We start from the raw sequence: 17,572 nt of genomic DNA, 5'->3' as shown, positions 1-17,572 counted from the left end.
AGTGGCTGATAGCTCAGAGGGAGAGGCAGCAGTCTTGTAATAGACTTGACTTATGAGACAAGCCACATCTTACAGTCAGTTGACAATAGCCACATGATACCTTCTTATTTGATGTCAGACCTCCTTTTGCCTGGCATTGTACAGCAACTTGACATGGCATGGAGTAAACAAGTTGCTGGAAGTTCCCTACAGAAATACTGAACCATACTGCCATAATTACAAAAGTATTGCCAATGTAGGATTTTGTGTATGAACTGATCTCTCCATTGTTGTTGTGGTCTTCAGTCCTGAGACTGGTTTGATGCAGCTCTCCATGCTACTCCATCCTGTGCAAGCTATTTCATCTCCCAGTACCTACTGCAGCCTACATCCTTCTGAATTTGCTTAGTGTAGTCATCTCTTGGTCTCCCTCTACGATTTTTACCCTCCATGCTGCCCTCCAGTACTAAATTGGTGATCCCTTTATGCCTCAGAACACGTCCTACCAACCGATCCCTTCTTCTAGTCAAGTTGTGCCACAAACTCCTCTTCTCCCCAATTCTATTCAGTACCTCCTCATTAGTTATGTGATCTACCCATCTAACCTTCTGCATTCTTCTGTAGCACCACATTTCGAAAGCTTCTATTCTCTTCTTGTCTAAACTATTTATCATCCATGTTTAACTTCCATACATGGCTACACTCCATACAAATACTTTCAGAAACGACTTCCTGACACTTAAATCTATACTCGATGTTAACAAATTTCTCTTCTTCAGAAATGCTTTCCTTGCCATTGCCAGTCTTCATTTTATATCCTCTCTACTTCGACCATCATCAGTTATTTTGCTCCCCAAATAGCAAAACTCCTTTACTACTTTAAGTGTCTCATTTCCTAATCTAATTCCCTCATCATCACCCAACTTAATTCGACTACATTCCATTATCTTCGTTTTGCTTTTGTTAATGTTCATCTTATACCCTCCTTTCAAGACACTGTCCATTCCATTCAACTGCTCTTCCAAGTCCTTTGCTGTCTCTGACAGAATTACGTCATTGGCGAACCTCAAAGTTTTTATTTCTTCTCCATGGATTTTAATACCTACTACAAACTTTTCTTTTGCTTCCTTTGCTGCTTGCTCAATATACAGATTGAATAGCATCGGGGAGAGGCTACAACCCTGTCTCATTCCCTTCCCAACCACTGCTTCCCTTTCATATCCCTCGACTCTTATAACTGTCATCTGCTTTTTGTACAAATTGTAAATAGCCTTTCGCTCCCTGTATTTTACACCTGCCACCTTCAGAATTTGAATGAGAGTATTCCAGTCAACATTGTCAAAAGCTTTCTCTAAGTCTACAAATGCTAGAAACGTAGGTTTGCCTTTCCTTAATCTTTCTTCTAAGATAAGTTGTAGGGTCAGTATTGCCTCACGTGTTCCAACATTTCTACGGAATCCAAACTGATCATCCTCGAGGTCAGCTTCTATCAGTTTTTCCATTCGTCTGTAAAGAATTCGCATTAGTATTTTGCAGCTGTGACTTATTAAACTGATAGTTCGGTAATTTTCACATCTGTCAACACCTGCTTTCTTTGAGATTGGAATTATTATATTCTTCTTGAAGTCTGAGGGAATTTCGCCTGCCTCATACATCTTGCTCACCAGATGGTAGAGTTTTGTCAGGACTGGCTCTCCCAAGGCTGTCAGTAGTTCTAATGGAATGTAGTCTACTCCTGGGGCCTTGTTTCGACTCAGTCTTTCAGTGTTCTGTCAAATTCTTCACACAGTATCATATCTCCCATTTCATCTTCATCTACATCCTCTTCCATTTCCATAATATTGTCCTCAAGAACATCACCCCTGTATAGGCCCTCTACATACTCCTTCCACCTTTCGGCTTTCCCTTCTTTGCTTAGAACTGAGTTTCCATCTGAGCTCTTGATATTCATGCAAGTGGTTCTCTTTTCTCCAAAGGTCTCTTTAATTTCCCTGTAGGCAGTATCTATCTTACCCCTAGTGAGATAAGCCTCTACATCCTTACATTTGTCCTCTAGCCATCCCTGTTTATAGTATGAAGGCTTTCACGACCGGATGACATATCTTCTGGTAAACCTTCCGGGATGTAAGGTCCCTGCTTAGCCATTTTGCACTTCCTGTCGATCTCATTTTTGAGACGTTTGTATTCCTTTTTGCCTGCTGCATTATGTACCATAAATGTTCAATGGGATTCATGTTGGGCAGTCTGGGTGGTGAAATCATTCACTTGAATTTTTCAGAATGTTCTTCAAACCAGTTGTGATTAACTGCAGCCTTGTAACATGGCACAATGTCATCCACAAAAATTTCATCATTGTTTGGGAATATGAAGTCCATGAATGGCTGCAAATGGTATCCAAGTACCAGAACATAACCATTTCGAGTCAATGATTGGTTCAGATGGACCAGAGGCTCCAGTGCATTCCACATAAACACAGCCCAGATCGCTGTGGAACTACTGCCAGCTTGCACAATGTCTTGTTGACAGCTTGGGTCCACGGCTTCGTGGGGTCTGCACCTCACTCAAAACCTACCCTCAGCTCTTACCAACTGAAACTGGGACTCATCTGTCAAGGTCACATTTTTGCCAGTCACATAGGGTCCAACAGATGTACTCATGAGCTCAGGAGAGGCAATGCAAGCGATGTCATACTGTCAGCAAAGGCACTCATGTTATTTGTCTGCAGCCATAGCAGATTAATACCAAATTTCACCACGTTGTCCTAACAGATACATTCATTGTATGTCCCATACTGATTTATGTGGTTATTTCATGCAGTATTGCTTGTCTATTAGCAGTGACAACTCTACACAAATGCTGTTGCTCTCGGTCAGTGAAAGCCATCGACCACTTCACTGTCTGTTGTGGAGATAAAACCTGAAATTTGGTATTCTTGGCAGACTCTTGGTGCTGTGGATCTTGGAATATTGAATTCCCTAACAATTTCAAAAATAGAATGTCCCATGTGTCTAGCTCCAACTACCATTCAGCATTCCGAGCCTGTTAATTCTCATTGTGCAGCCAAATCACATAAGACACCTTTTCACACAAATCACCTGAGTACTAGAGCACTCCCCTTTTATTACTACCATCTTTATATGGACACATGGCTATCCTATGACTTTTGTCACCTCGGTGTATACCAGCTCTGCTGGAATTTCTTAGGACAACCACTGACCAGTTGTCCAGCCAAACAAATGGACACTGCCAAACAGTGGCCAAGAGCAGAGTTAGCCACCCAGCAGCATAATACACTGCTGAAAACAACATGCTCTGTTTCAATATTTACTTCACAACTCATGATATCTGGATCCTATGGTACAACATCAGCTTCCCTGAACTACTGATGGGAGTTATCCTCAGAACATGACCTCTGATCTTGTAATCCTCCTTGTCTCACCATCTGTTAGGCCTTGCCCCACACATATCTCCTCCCCTATCCCACAACCCAGCTTCATGCATCCTACAGCAACACTTTCTTCTCCATAATCTTCCATGCCTCTATTCTGTCTCCCCCTCCTGAATGCATTTTCCATGTCACTGTCATCATGCACTGCACAAACTCACTGATGCCACTGCCTGAGCAGCATTTCTGGTTTTGGTCAAAGATCATTTTGCAGCAAAGATTTCTGATGACAGCGAGAGTTACAAACACATGGACACAAGATGCATGTTGGCTCCTGGTCACATAATAAAGTATAAATTTGTTTCTGTGTGTGTGTGTGTGTGTGTGTGTGTGTGTGTGTGTGTGTGTGTGTGTGTGTGTGGTGTGTGTGTGTGTGTGTGTGTGTGTGTGTGTGTGTGTCGGAGGGATGGGGGAAGGGGGCGGGGGGAGGGAACAGTTCTTGTACCTGTCCTCAACCTTACACCCAAAATAAAATTCTTAGCACTTCTTCATAAGAGGATTAAGTTTTTGCAATTTCAGAGCTAACTATCTACAGATATAACAATAAAAAACTACACTTTTTACACAGGTATGGAGTATTTCCACTTCTGTCCTCTTCTGAATTAACACAAAGCACAAAGTTTCATTAACTTAGTGGAATAAGGAGTCACTTCCAACAATTGTCAGAATTCTTGATGCTGAGATGCAAGTGGAAACAAACACGACATGAGTTTATGTGTTTAAGCATCACTCATTGGCAGTGCTGTCAAACCATCTTCATTTCCTGGATGTAGATTTATGAAGTGACTGTTATGTGTGGTAATTCCCTGTAAATATTTCAGTAAGTCTGCAGAATGTTTAAGTTAAGCCACAGTAGAAAAACTAATATGCAACGTTTTCAAAGATTCCAATAGGCAGAGGGTAGTGTGTCATAAGAAAACTGAGCCAATAACCAAAAACTGATTTCATTTCTAAGTTCAGCATCCACAGCATAGAAAAAACAGCACTTGCATTCTTTCAGTCTTTGTAACAAAAATATTGTTGACGAGAGTGACCTGCACCCATTTATTCACCCACAGCACACCACATGTGATCTGCATCTCCCTTGTCCACTCCACCTGCCACAAAGCCTCACTGCAGTTGAACTGTAGAGCTGCAGTACCGGCATGCAGCTGTGTATCTGCATCTACTCCATAGCTCAAAAAAGGATTTCTCCAAAAAATACAAAGGTCTCAGAAAATGAGGTTCTATGTAACTGCTAGTACATTATGGCAGAATGCTTTGAGTATCTCCTAAAATATAAGAGTGATTGTGGAGGCCCCATGTTATCTGACCATAATTTTACTGAGGAAGTCTGTATATTGTATCCAGCTTACACCAATCTCAACAGAGTTGTGGGAGGTGGTTTGAGTGGTCCTTGATAAGAATGTTTTCACATCTCCTGAAGGCCATGCTATGACACACTGAAACTGTCAACAAACAACGTAAAGTCAATTTGCAGAAGGGCACTATGAAATAACTACTATACATCTATCAGCCAAAAGGCCTCCCCACACACACACACACACACACACACACACACACACACACACTGAGTTGTGGACGGGACTATAGACTGCAATTGTGCCTCATGGGAGAAGTCATCTGCAATTTTCATTGTGCCTGTCCACTTCTTAATGGCTCCTCTACATTGTGAGTAGCAGTCTAACCTTTTCATAATACTCTTGATACTGTCAGCAAGAAATTCAATTGCTCTTGTGTGTATCTGATCCAGTTAATTCAAGAAGAGATATGCATGGAGCTCAAAATATATGTTATACATTATTATTGCGAGGCAAGTAGTTTTTATCAAATGGCGCACTACACTTCCAGATGACATAGTTACATGACACTACCGTACAACATAGTCGCCAAGTCTCTGTAAACAACAAATCATTGGGTTCCTTGACAGTAGAAATCAGCTGTGCAAACTTTCTTGTCATCAGAAAAGCTGAGACTGGTGTGTATCAGTTCCTAGACTGCCTGGACATTGTCACCTGTGTTCGATGTTGATGGCTTTTCTTCCTAATCAACATCATGTTGGTGTGGGCTCAGCTGAATTGTTGGCACCATTTCACGTTGACTAAATGTAACATTATATTTGATCCATCCACTGCCAGAATTTCACAGTGAATCTGTGTGCAATTTAGAATTGTACTGTCCAATGTACTTCAACAATGGAGTACATTTCCAGTTGCCACATCATTTCACACCAAAACTGTGATGTACCTGTTATCCAAACACTGACAATGCACCACTCTTGTTGTGAAAACATCTTTATATGGGACCACGAGTGTAACTTACTTTTTGAAGTCCAGTCTTACATAAGGTTAAATGTAACTGCGTCAGCCAGTTATAATGCAGTATGTGCTACAAAGAATTACTGCAGCACATGTTACATGCCTGATTTCCCATTTGTTGCATGTCTTTTCCCAATTTTGGCATTGTCTTATGGTTCTGAGTTTAGATAATGAGTACTGTTGTGTCTAGGCAAGACAGCCTAGACACAATGAGAGGAAGCCGAAAGGCGCGCGCTTAAACTCACGCAGGCTGGCGTGAGGTCTGAAACAGGATATGTAATGAATGCTATAAAGAAAAGTACGTAGCTTCTGGAATACTTAACTTTAATCCACAATTGGTGAACATTGGTCTTGTTGATACAGTATTATCATCTCAATATAACTTGGTGATGGCGCCTTGCTAGGTCGTAGCAATTGACTCAGCTGAAGGCCATGCCAACTATCGTCTCGGCAAATGAGAGCGTATTTGTCAGTGAACCTTTCCTTGCAAAGTCGGTTGTACAACTGGGGCGAGTGCTAGTATGTCTCTCTAGACCTGCCGTGTGGTGGCGCTCGGTCTGCGATCACTGACAGTGGCGACACGCGGGTCCGACTTATACTACCGGACCGCGGCCGATTTAAAAGCTACCACCTAGCAAGTGTGGCGTCTGGCGGTGACACCAGAAGTACTATTGTTCCTAAATACAGAATTTTGCTACATTTTATAACTAGATTTTTTTTCCATTGGTGGGAGGAGTGGAACAGGGTATTTTCAGACTTATGATGCCAGCTGAGAACCTATTGAGTGAGAAGTAGTGGCTCCAAGGTCAAGAAAGCTGAAAACAGCTCGAAGATGATGCGGTTAATCCATGCCCCCAACCTCATCCCCATACTAAATCCAAAAGATGCCACATGACAGGGGATAACATGGTTGTTGGTTGGTACAGAATGTTGCTCTAGGCATGACTGCCTGGTGTATGTGTGTGTGTGTGTGTGTGTGTGTGTGTGTGTGTGTGTGTGTGTGTGTTTTTCGCCTACCCCCTCCCACTCAGGTTCACAATGTCTTAGTCACACTAACGAAATTAACTGAATTACATATATATAAGAAAAACCATTGACATTACAAAAATCATCTCAAAAAATTCACTGACACTACAGAAGAGCTGAAGAGTGAGATAAAGCTGAGGGCAGGATTTTCAAAAAATTAATTTATACATTAGGAATTATTGAGCTGTGTGTGTTTTTAATTGTGCATAGTAACCAATTTTGGTATTATTTTGGACACTCTTGAGTGGAATACGAATTATGGAAGCAGTAAAGATACCAACTCAGCATATAGCTGTTGATAACTTTTGTAATTTTTTTAATATGAAACATAGATGTATGTGTTGGCCAAATTTAACACAAACACACACACAAAATTCAAGCTTTCGCAACCAACGGTTGCTTCATCAGGAAAGAGGGAAGGAGAGGGAAAGACAAAAGGATGTGGTTTTAAGGGAGAAGGTAAGGAGTCATTCCAGTCCTGGAAGCGGAAAGACTTACCTTAGGGGGAGAGAGGGACAGGTATACACATGCAGACACACACATATCCATCCACACATATACAATATATATGTCTGTATATGTGCGGATGGATATGTGTGTGTGTGCGAGTGTATACCTGTCCTTTTTTCCCCCTAAGGTAAGTCTTTCCGCTTCCGGGATTGGAATGACTCCTTACCCTCTCCCTTAAAACCCACATCCTTTCGTCTTTCCCTCTCCTTCCCTCTTTCCTGATGAAGCAACCGTTGGTTGTGAAAGCTTGAATTTTGTGTGTGTTTGTGTTTGTTTGTGTGTCTATCAACATGCCAACGCTTTCGTTTGGTAAGTTACATCATTCCACATAGGAAAAATATATCTATAAACAAAGATGATGTGACTTACCAAAAGAAAGCACTGGCATGTTGATAGACACACAAACAAACACAAACCTGTGTGTGTGTGTGTGTGTGTGTGTACAGAAAAGTGAAGTTGGAGAATAGCACTGGTATAGTTTCACCACATACTTACCAAAATCTCAGCAGATGCTTCAGTAATATCACTAGAGACATCTTCACACAGAATATAAGCTAAAAGATTGCAGACATCCAGCGAACTAAATTTCCAGTTTCCTTCCTCTTTTAGCCTTGACAAGACCTGAAACAAACAAACCAAAGCCACATTTTTAAGAAGACAGATAACTGACTTTTGAATGTGAAGAAAATTTGTTATGAGAATGATGTTTAACACACACCTGTTACCAGCTTTCTATGAAAAAGTATCTTGGAGTTCATATATGTTTCACTGTGCCTAATATTAAGAAAAAGAGCATTACCATCATTTTAGTCCATTTACATTCCTACATATTTCAGGAATCACATGTGTGGAGAAATTACAGTGAAGCAAGGCTACCAAGGTGTTTCTTTACCCCTGACTGATTAAAAGTGCAAAACTCAGGTCTGCATTCTGATAAAATTTAATAAATGGAGCTAACAGATGAGTCTATGTATTCAGGTGTATTTCAAATGGTTTGTTTCATATAAAATAAAATCGAGTATAATACTGTGATGTCCACAGCAAACTGTGGTGGCTGCACCTACTGGATGCCAAGTTTGCTGTTTGGCCCATTTATGTCCATAAAGACAGGACATTATATGAACAAAAGTGTATGGTCCCAAAATATTTTGTGGAATGATTATTGTGAACAGATCTTCAGAAAGCAACATCGTGTTCAAAAATGTACATCCAGGATGGAATAACAATAAAAATTAGGATAATCTACTAGTCAGCACATAAAGGAGGTGCTGAGTAGCAGACAGGCACATTTAAAAGTAGACACACACACTCATGCAAAAGCAACTCACATAAATGACTTCTTACTGGCTGAAAGCTTTATTTGTGACAGTCTTTTCGTTACGCCTATCTGCAACTCAGCACCTCCGCTATATGGTGAGTGGCAACTTTTCTTTTCATAATATTGATATGTATATCCTTTGTGTTCCCATAATTAATTTACTTACAAGCGTGTTTTTGCTTAAAAAATTCTAATTGATTAATTGATGAGTAGAAATATTATTTTAATGTAGTCAATTCTAGCAGTGGATTGGTTTTCTGTACGGAATGTTTAAAGTATTTTAATTTATTATGATCTACTGTGACAGTCTCATTATGTCCAAAACATTTCTACATTTATGAGTCATGATACGTTGTTGCTCACCAGATAGAGGAGGCATTGGACAACAAAATATTAATATAATTTAAAGGGGTAATGTATACTGTTGAAATAATACCTCAGACTGAGAGGTAAACACAGCCTAAACTTTATTATATCAAAATATAATTTTGTTTTTGGAAATTATGTAGGTGTTACCTAATCAAAATTACAGTAGCTGTGGTGAATGTCTAATGAAAGAAGACACAGTCAGTTTTAGCTAGGAACAAAATGTAACACCTCAAACTTCATACAGTGGTATGATAGAAAATTATTTTTGAGGTGGTATAAAAGAAGTGAAGACTGGGATTTAATGTCCTGTCAATGATAAGGCCATGAGAGATGGAATGCAAGCTCAGGCTGGGGAAAGAAACTTCAAATGTTCAAATGTCTGTGAAATCTTATGGGACTTAACGGCTAAGGTCATCAGTCCCTAAACCTACACACTACTTAACCTAAATTATCCTAAGGACAAACACATACACCCATGCCCGAGGGAGGACTCAAACCTCTGCCGGGACCAGTCGCTCAGTCCATGACTGCAGCGCCTTAAACCGCTCGGCTAATCCCGTGCAGCAGGGAAAGAAAGAAACTGATTGCATCCTTTTCAAAGGCACCATCCTGCCATTAGCATTAAGCTGCACTGTCTGGTAAAAATAGTGAAGCACCCAGAACAGGAGGAGGAAAAGAAAGTTAATAGGTTGAGATAGTAAGTGATGTTATTACAGTGGTTATGTTAAGGATTCCAATTTACAAAGAACTTGTCTGTCTGAGCCCACTTATCAGTATGGCATAGTACCCTCTCTGGTCTGGATGAAAGCACTAATTCAGTTTGGAAGGTTGTTGTAATCTCATGTCCTGGATACTGACAATGGGACAGAATTGGGATCTGAGGTAGTCACACACATATTCTGTTGAGGACAGATATGGGGATGTTGCTGCCCGTGTGAGTACTGCAGCATCATGCAGATAGTTCATAGACACACGTGTGATATATAGGTGAAAACTGCACTGTTGAAACATGGCACTCCAATACCATCATATAACAGGTAAAACTTGAGGATGCAGGATGTCTGTGACATACTGCTGCACTGTCAGAGATTCCTCAGTCACTACCAGATGTGTCCTAAATTCATACCCATGGCTCCACACACCATGATGCCAGAAGTAATACTGCAGTGCCTATAAAAACATTGGAAAAATGAGACCTCTCCCCAGGTTGCCACCTTACTCGTTGACAATCCAGCTTTTAGTATCTGCACAGGCATAGTTCACAGGTCAGCAGTGGCTAGGTAACAACCGGAAAAAGAAACCCAAGAGAGGAAACGAACACCACACATATGTTGAGCTACAGCAAGTAGAGCATCCGAAACCATGTAGAGATGTGTGTGGCAATAACTCAGCACGCATCTAGTGCAGGCAGCTAATGACTAAGCACAAAGTGAAAGCTGACACCCACAGTGGATGAATGCAGTGTGAGTGCTGGCCTGCTCCACTTATGTATACCCACATGTAAAAACTTACATCAGCGGGTCTTCCTATACTACTCGATGCATGCACACTCCCTGGCAGGTTTCTGGCCTACTCTGTTGTGCTACCCTTGCCAGTTCATCTGCATCCATCTCAATGTGTTAGTGGGGTACTAAATCCTTTGCCCCTGATAAGGCCATGCAAGGCCAAAAAGTGGCCAGGATTGGGCCACAGCCTCTGGCAGAAAAAGAGAGAGAGTGCCGGAGAACACAGCAGCAGAGGCAATGTCAACACTGCCGACTCCCCCAGAAGGCTGGAAGTACATGGAGGCTGTGGCAATGACCTGCCTTTTGGGGTCAGTGGGGATGAGACTACCTCCATTAATGAAGGGAGCAAGGTTTTAGAAGGGGAGGGGATGAGATGAAATGAAAAGGCTCCACCTCAGCAGGCAGACGCATGAGCCTCACTGGAGAATGAGGCTGCAGAAGGCATGGACGGATTACAACAGGGTGCACTGTGGCAATTGGGAATTCCCCCTCTGGAACAGCATCATGATTTAACCTGTTGCTCGCCTGAACAGAAAGCCATAACAGCAATTCCTCAATAGGTGTAGTCCCATCTGATTGGCATAGAAAGTCAACTGCTCCCCTACAATACCAACCATAAACAAATGCCAACCTTTGTGGCTCACCATGACACCTGGCAGCCACCCCTGCTGCCAGCCAAAACACAAAACATTGAGCAGCCCTGGGGAAAATGTGGTGGCCCATAGTTGTTCGTGGCATGCATCTCATGCTACAACATATCCAGGAGACCCTGTGGCTGGCACCCATGCAAACGTTCTGTCAGGCTGAACCTGATGACTGATGTTGCCTGGTATGTAGCCACAAAACTCGACAACACATCGTGGGAAGAGACAGACACAGACTTCTTCTTTGGATCCTGAACGTACACATAAAGAAGTCCACTTCTGAGTTATAACCCAGGTGAAACATGATGGTAATCAGATCCTGGATGCCACTGTGGCTGCAAAAGTCTTCAAACTCACATGGTACAATCTACCTGCTGCTATCAAACATGGGGGTCTGAGGGGATCCCTCTATGGAAAAAACAATCAACAATGCATGAACAGTGACAGTCTATAACATGGAGGATAGCTTCACTATGTACAGAAAATTGGACAACAGTCTGGCTAGGTGAGGAAAACTGGACATTGCATCGAACACCAACAGCTGCATGCTGTCCATAAATGGAGCACTGAAATTGACATGCACCCTGTCTCAGGGGTGTTCTGGGAGTGGTCAAGGAGACAACTGGTGCAATCTGGTTCTGTTCACAGGACTCGCAAGGCCACTCCAGATGTTACAAGTCACGACCATTCAGTAGATGTGACATAATGCCAACGCCTTCATATAAGTCATACCCCAGTACGTATGTAGCAACTGCAGTATGCGAGGCTGCAACACCAGCGTGACAACCATTTGACAGCATTGTTCCTTTGTGGCAAGCAGGAGGACCTCAAGGACAACAGTGAGCCAATCAAATCGGAGAAAAAACATATGATATGCCTGAACCACACCTGAGGAGACCAGCTCGAGCAAGCCCAACTGGACAGCCAATATGTTTTTTCCAAAAAGAGAGTCAGTGGACAATGCGATCATGACTCTGCATGCTGTAAATGGAAAATCAAACAGGGCTTGCTTCAAGCATCATCCAACATGGTAACACTAGTTACTGGGAAAGAGGATCCATCACTCTGACTAGTGGAGGAGTTGTATCTGGCAGCTTGGAATGAGGTTGAAATAAGGAAACCAACAGCTTGTGGTCAGTGATGAGAAGCAACCTCACTCCATAAAGGAACCTGTGAAACTTTCTAACTCCTTTTCCACCTATGAATAATTATGCTACACAGTGGAAAATGTCTTTGAGGCATAAATGATGGGCTGTTCAGTGTTGTCTAGGTTCCAATGGGACAGGAGTGCACCAATGCCACAGGACACATCACATGCAAGGGTTAAAGGCTTACCCAGTGTAAATGATGCCAGACAGGGAGCAGAGTAAAAACATTGCCTGAGGGAGTGAATAGCCCATTGACAATCCGTAGACCAGACACACTTAAAGCCTTTTTGGCAAAATCAGTTAAGAGACTTGCAGAACAGCATGGCCTGGGGAATGAATTGAGCATACTAAAAACTCTCACTCTAACAATAATTGAGATCTTTCAGGGTCTTGGGTGCTGGCAAATTGATGATGATATGTTCGTCTGTAGGGAAGAGACCATCTTTACTAAGCACGTGACCTAAAAAATGAATCTTCGGAAAGGAAAAAACTGAGAATTTCCAGCTTGCAACAAAGGCCAATCTCTAGATGCAATGTAAAACTGAATTAAGGTTCTGTAAATGTTCCTCCTGAGTAGGGTCTATGAGCCAAATTTCAAGAAAAATGACAAAATGGGGGAGATCCTGAATCAACTGTCACAAATACCATTGATAAATTCCAGGCACAGACAAGATTCCTAAAGGAAAGTGATTAAACTGGTAAAGCCCAAAGGGGGTGATGAGGACCAAGAAAATTCAACAGCAAACCTGAATTTGAATCCTCCCTTGAACAGTTCAGACCATGATCCCAACTTGATCCACCACCACCACCTCAAAGTCATCCCTTCCAAGCCTTCCAAGAATTCCTCATACCCAACACTGCCTTACCAACTTTCTTCAAGTCCCTACAACAGAACTGCAGGATCTACATTCCCTAAAAGCTGATGATTCCATCATTATCCTGCCAGCAGACAAAGGATCTACCACCATAGTACTTGACCAAAAGGAGTACGTTAGTGAAGGTCTACGCCAGCTGTCTGACAGCTCTGCACACAGCATCTGCCATCAAGATCCCATCCCTGTGATTCAAACTGACCTACAGCCCCTCCTTAAAACCTCAGGCCCCTCACAAGGACTAACACCTCAATCTATAGAACTTCTCACCTCACTCAAACCATGCACCCCCACTTTTTACCTTCTTCCTAAGGTCCACAAACTGAATCATCCTGGCCATCCTATAATTGCTGGCTTCAAAGCACCCACCAAACATATATCTGCCTTAGTTGATCAACACCTGCAATCTCACTCTAAGAAGACTTGAGCTCTTCCATGTCCTTGGGTGCTGGCAAATTGATGATGATATGTTCATCTGTAGGGAAGAGAGCATCTTTACTAAGCACATGACCTAAAAAATGCATCTTTTGAAAGGAAAAAACTGAGCATTTCCAGCTTGCAACAAAGGCCAATCTCTAGATGCATTGGAAAACTGACTTAAGGTCTATAAATTCTCCTCCTGAGTAGGGTCTACGATCCAAATGTCATCAAGATAAATGACAGACATCAAAGATATCAACCATTCCTTAGATTGTCTGAAATCCTTGCCTGTCCCACTGCCACCACACACCTTACGTGTCACCACTGATGTCACCTCCCTCTATACCAACATCCCACACATACATGGTTGGTCTGCTGCTGAACATTTCCTCAGTCAGCACCCACCTGATTCCAAACCTATTATATCCTTCCTACTCACCTTAATCAAGTTTATACTTACAACAGCTACTTCACCTTTGAGGGGCAGACATACAAACAGATCAGGGGTATGGCCATGGGAACCAGGATGGCTCCTTCTTATGCCAACCTTCTCAAGACTCACTTGGAAGGGGCTTTCCTGGGATCCATTAGTTTTCAGCCTCTGGTTTGGTCTAGATACATTGATGACATCTTTACCATATGGACTCATGATGAGGCTGACCTGCTAAAATTCCTGGAATCTCTGAATACCTTCTCCCAATTAAATTTCACATGGTCCTATTCCAAATTCCATGCCACTTTCCTTGATGTTAATCTTGTGCTTGCCAAAGGCCAGCCACACACTTCTGCCCACATTAAACCTAACAACAAACAACAATACTTACATTTTGACAGTTGTCATCCTTTCTATGTCAAATGTTCCCTCCCATACAGCCTTGGCATCCGAGGCATGACATTCGTGACCTCAGCACCTGTTTCACCACAAGCACCATCTGGATCTTCCCCCAGACATCAGTTTCTCAGAATTCCACAGGTGGGGACTAGCACTACAATATGTCCCTGGTTCTCGCCACCCACCTGGCCTTAATTTACATTACTTTCTTCTGTCTCAGCCTTTCTTCACTGTATTTACTCTTTGCTTCACTCCATTTTAGTTTTCTACATCTTTCATTGTCTTTCACACCTATTTTTCACTGTCCCCTCCCACTTCTGTTACGTACAATGCACTTAGCTTCTCACTCTTATTAACTCATGCATGATGTTTTAGTAGTAATCTCTCTCTTGCAGATTACCCTGCCATCCACTTTAAGCTCTCAGGTTTTCAAATATCATCCATTACAGTCCCTAGCAATCAGTCTTTCCTTCTCACCTTGTATGGTAAGTCTCCCCTGACCAGCAGTTCTGGGTGACTTTCCCAAAATCTACCCATTTTCCTAGACCTTTCCATTCCTTTCCCTTCACCCTTCTTCCTTTCCCTTCAGCCTTTCTGTCTGAAGAAGGAGCCACTGCATCCAAAATCTTGCTAATCACAATAGTCTCTTATCCATGTGTTCTGCTACAGCTTGGTGAGTAGATTTTTTACCTAAACAATTAAATAATAATAGGAGTTTTTGTAGAATTAAGGATTAAGTTGTTAACTATAAACCAATTGCACACCTGTTCGACTATTCTCCTGGGTGTGTTCAGAACGGATATGACTGTGCCCTTTATCAGTGTACTTGTGTTATCAGCAAACAGTTTTTGAGAATACCTCCAATGTTTCCATTAAATCATTTATGTATGCAAAGAACAGGAGCCAGCTAAGCACTGCACCTTGTGACACCATATTTAATGTTTAATATACTACACTCTCAGTAGAGAAGCATCTGTGGAATGCAAATGTGACCTGCAGTTTAGAGATTATTCTCAGAAAGCCAATTCGGTATTCTGTAGGAAACTATTTTCTAAAAAGTTTTTGAGAATACAGGAAGGAGGGAGACTGGCCTATAATTAGAGATCAGTTGCTTATCTTCTATTCTGTATATTGTTATTATAATCAGATATAGCAGTCTTTCAAGAAATACACGTTGAATAGTCAACAGGTGAACTCTACAAATTATTCAGCAGACAATCAATAAAACAATAAGATTGTTCTATGATCAGTTATTAAGATATAAAAGATCCCACTTATACTGGTTTCTGTTAAAAGTTAACTTAAAAGATTATATAGAACAACATTATCAGTTGCAAGTAAAGCCTTGGCACTTGTGGACAGTGGATGTCTCAATTTCACAATTTCCAATAATAGGTCAATAGTATCCTGTTGATGAAGTTTCTATCAAGGTAATAGATTATTCAAATTTTCAATCGGTGTTGCAGCTGGAGATGTGGTGATTTAAGATCAATACTGCTGTACTCTCTTATGTTTAACATGCAGTGAGACTGTCTCAGAAAAGTGGAAAAGTTCAGAGAAAACTTACACATTTTTAGATGTGTTTATGTGTCATTACCTCATTTGATTTTTCATCAAAAGCTGATGCAAACACATTGAAAATGGCAGACAGGAGTCTTATGCATAGTATTCTTCGTTGATAGTTCCCTTCACCTGGTGCTAGGCCCAATATGATGAAAGAGTGCAAGTCACTCAGAAACTTTCCAGTATACTTCCAAATGAGAGCATCACCTGCAACAACATAAGTCTTCAGTTATTTGGAATGTTACTTTAAGCCAGAAACATTACCATGCCTGTAGAAAAGAAATACCAATCTCTTAATTCATTTTTTGTTTTCTCACCATTAAAATCTCAAACACTGTTGATAATTACAACTGACTTTTTTTGACACTTCCTTTTCCAAATTTTAAAGCTAATACACTCACTATTCACATTTTTCAAAATCACACCACGTATGTTACAAGAACATAGGTGGTCATGTGATATGACCGAAACCGGTCACCTATGTTCTTGTAACATACGTGGTGTGATCAAGACTGAATTTTAAAAAGAAATATTTCTTCCACATTTGCAGACATGTGATACTACTGCATACTTCAGTGGAAAGCTTGGCTGATTCATACCACGTATAGAGTGAAGAAAAATTTGTGCACTCTGACTCTGTGGCATGATTCCTCACATACTGGCAATGCAAAAATGTCTCTCACAAAATTTCGTCCTGCGCATATTTCAGGCAATAGATGGACATTAAAAATTGGCAATCTGCCAACACTGTAATCATGTGTATGGTAATTGCCTCTGTCATGCTGTAGTGTCTTGTCTTCAACAAAACATTCGCAGGTACATACTATGAACACAGAAATGGAAATACAATCATTTTTCATTGGTCAGCATTTAAAGAAACGTTTGGTACATTGTGGATACGAATTGTTCTGCACCACTGCATCTACTAGATTCCAACTTGTTTTGTTGATACCCTCCCCCAATGGTCCCATTGACTAATACCAACTATTATTCTTGCCACTTTCAGACCCACTACATTTAGTTAGGGTCTTACAACACCAGTAGGGCTAGCAACAAGCTTTGGGACCATTGGGAGAGAATATGCAGAAAACAGGTTTGTAATCTAGTAGATGGAGTGGTATGAAACAATTCACATCCATGATATGCAAACGGCTTTTTTAAAAACTAACCATTTCTACTTCCATTTCTGTGTTTGAGTGTGTAACTGCAAACCATTAAAAACTTGGTTTCAGATAAAGCATGGTTTAAATAGAGTTTGAAAGACTTTTTGATAGGCAACTCGTTTTACTCTATAGATGTATATCTTATCAGGAACTGTTAAGCAAGCTAAAGTAAAAATATCTTTTAGATTTCAGTTCTGACAGAACTTGGTCACAACAGTCAAGATTCATATTTTGTGTATGATTTTAAATTTATTAATAGTGCATAACAATGTTTCATTCTGACAGCGTGTTAATTCTGTAAATATTAGCTGTTCCAGTTTACCGCATTGTATTCACCTATTTTGACAATCTCCTGAGAAATGATCAGGGTAGTAAATATTATATTCAAATGGTTTATGTTTTTATGTTATACTCTCTGACATGTTCCACATCCACGAGAATCATCTCATTTTTGGGTCTA

General features: G+C 41.1%; 1 protein-coding gene across 1 annotated transcript in view; it reads right to left on the bottom strand.

Annotated features, from left to right (window-relative positions):
- LOC124716914 overlaps window positions 1-17,572 on the bottom strand; it is a 381,964-nt gene that overhangs the window by 160,472 nt on the left and 203,920 nt on the right. The window contains exons 13-14 of the mRNA XM_047243483.1: window positions 15,984-16,156; window positions 7,774-7,899 (exon numbers count right to left, since the gene is read on the bottom strand). Coding sequence (XP_047099439.1) covers window positions 7,774-7,899; window positions 15,984-16,156 — 299 coding nt within the window. The remainder of the gene's footprint in view (window positions 1-7,773; window positions 7,900-15,983; window positions 16,157-17,572) is intronic.

This window comes from Schistocerca piceifrons, chromosome 9 (assembly GCF_021461385.2).
Source record: "Schistocerca piceifrons isolate TAMUIC-IGC-003096 chromosome 9, iqSchPice1.1, whole genome shotgun sequence".
Lineage (NCBI taxonomy): Eukaryota > Metazoa > Arthropoda > Insecta > Orthoptera > Acrididae > Schistocerca > Schistocerca piceifrons.
Note: the sequence above shows the minus strand (reverse complement) of the source record. Positions and strands in the feature narration are given on the sequence as shown.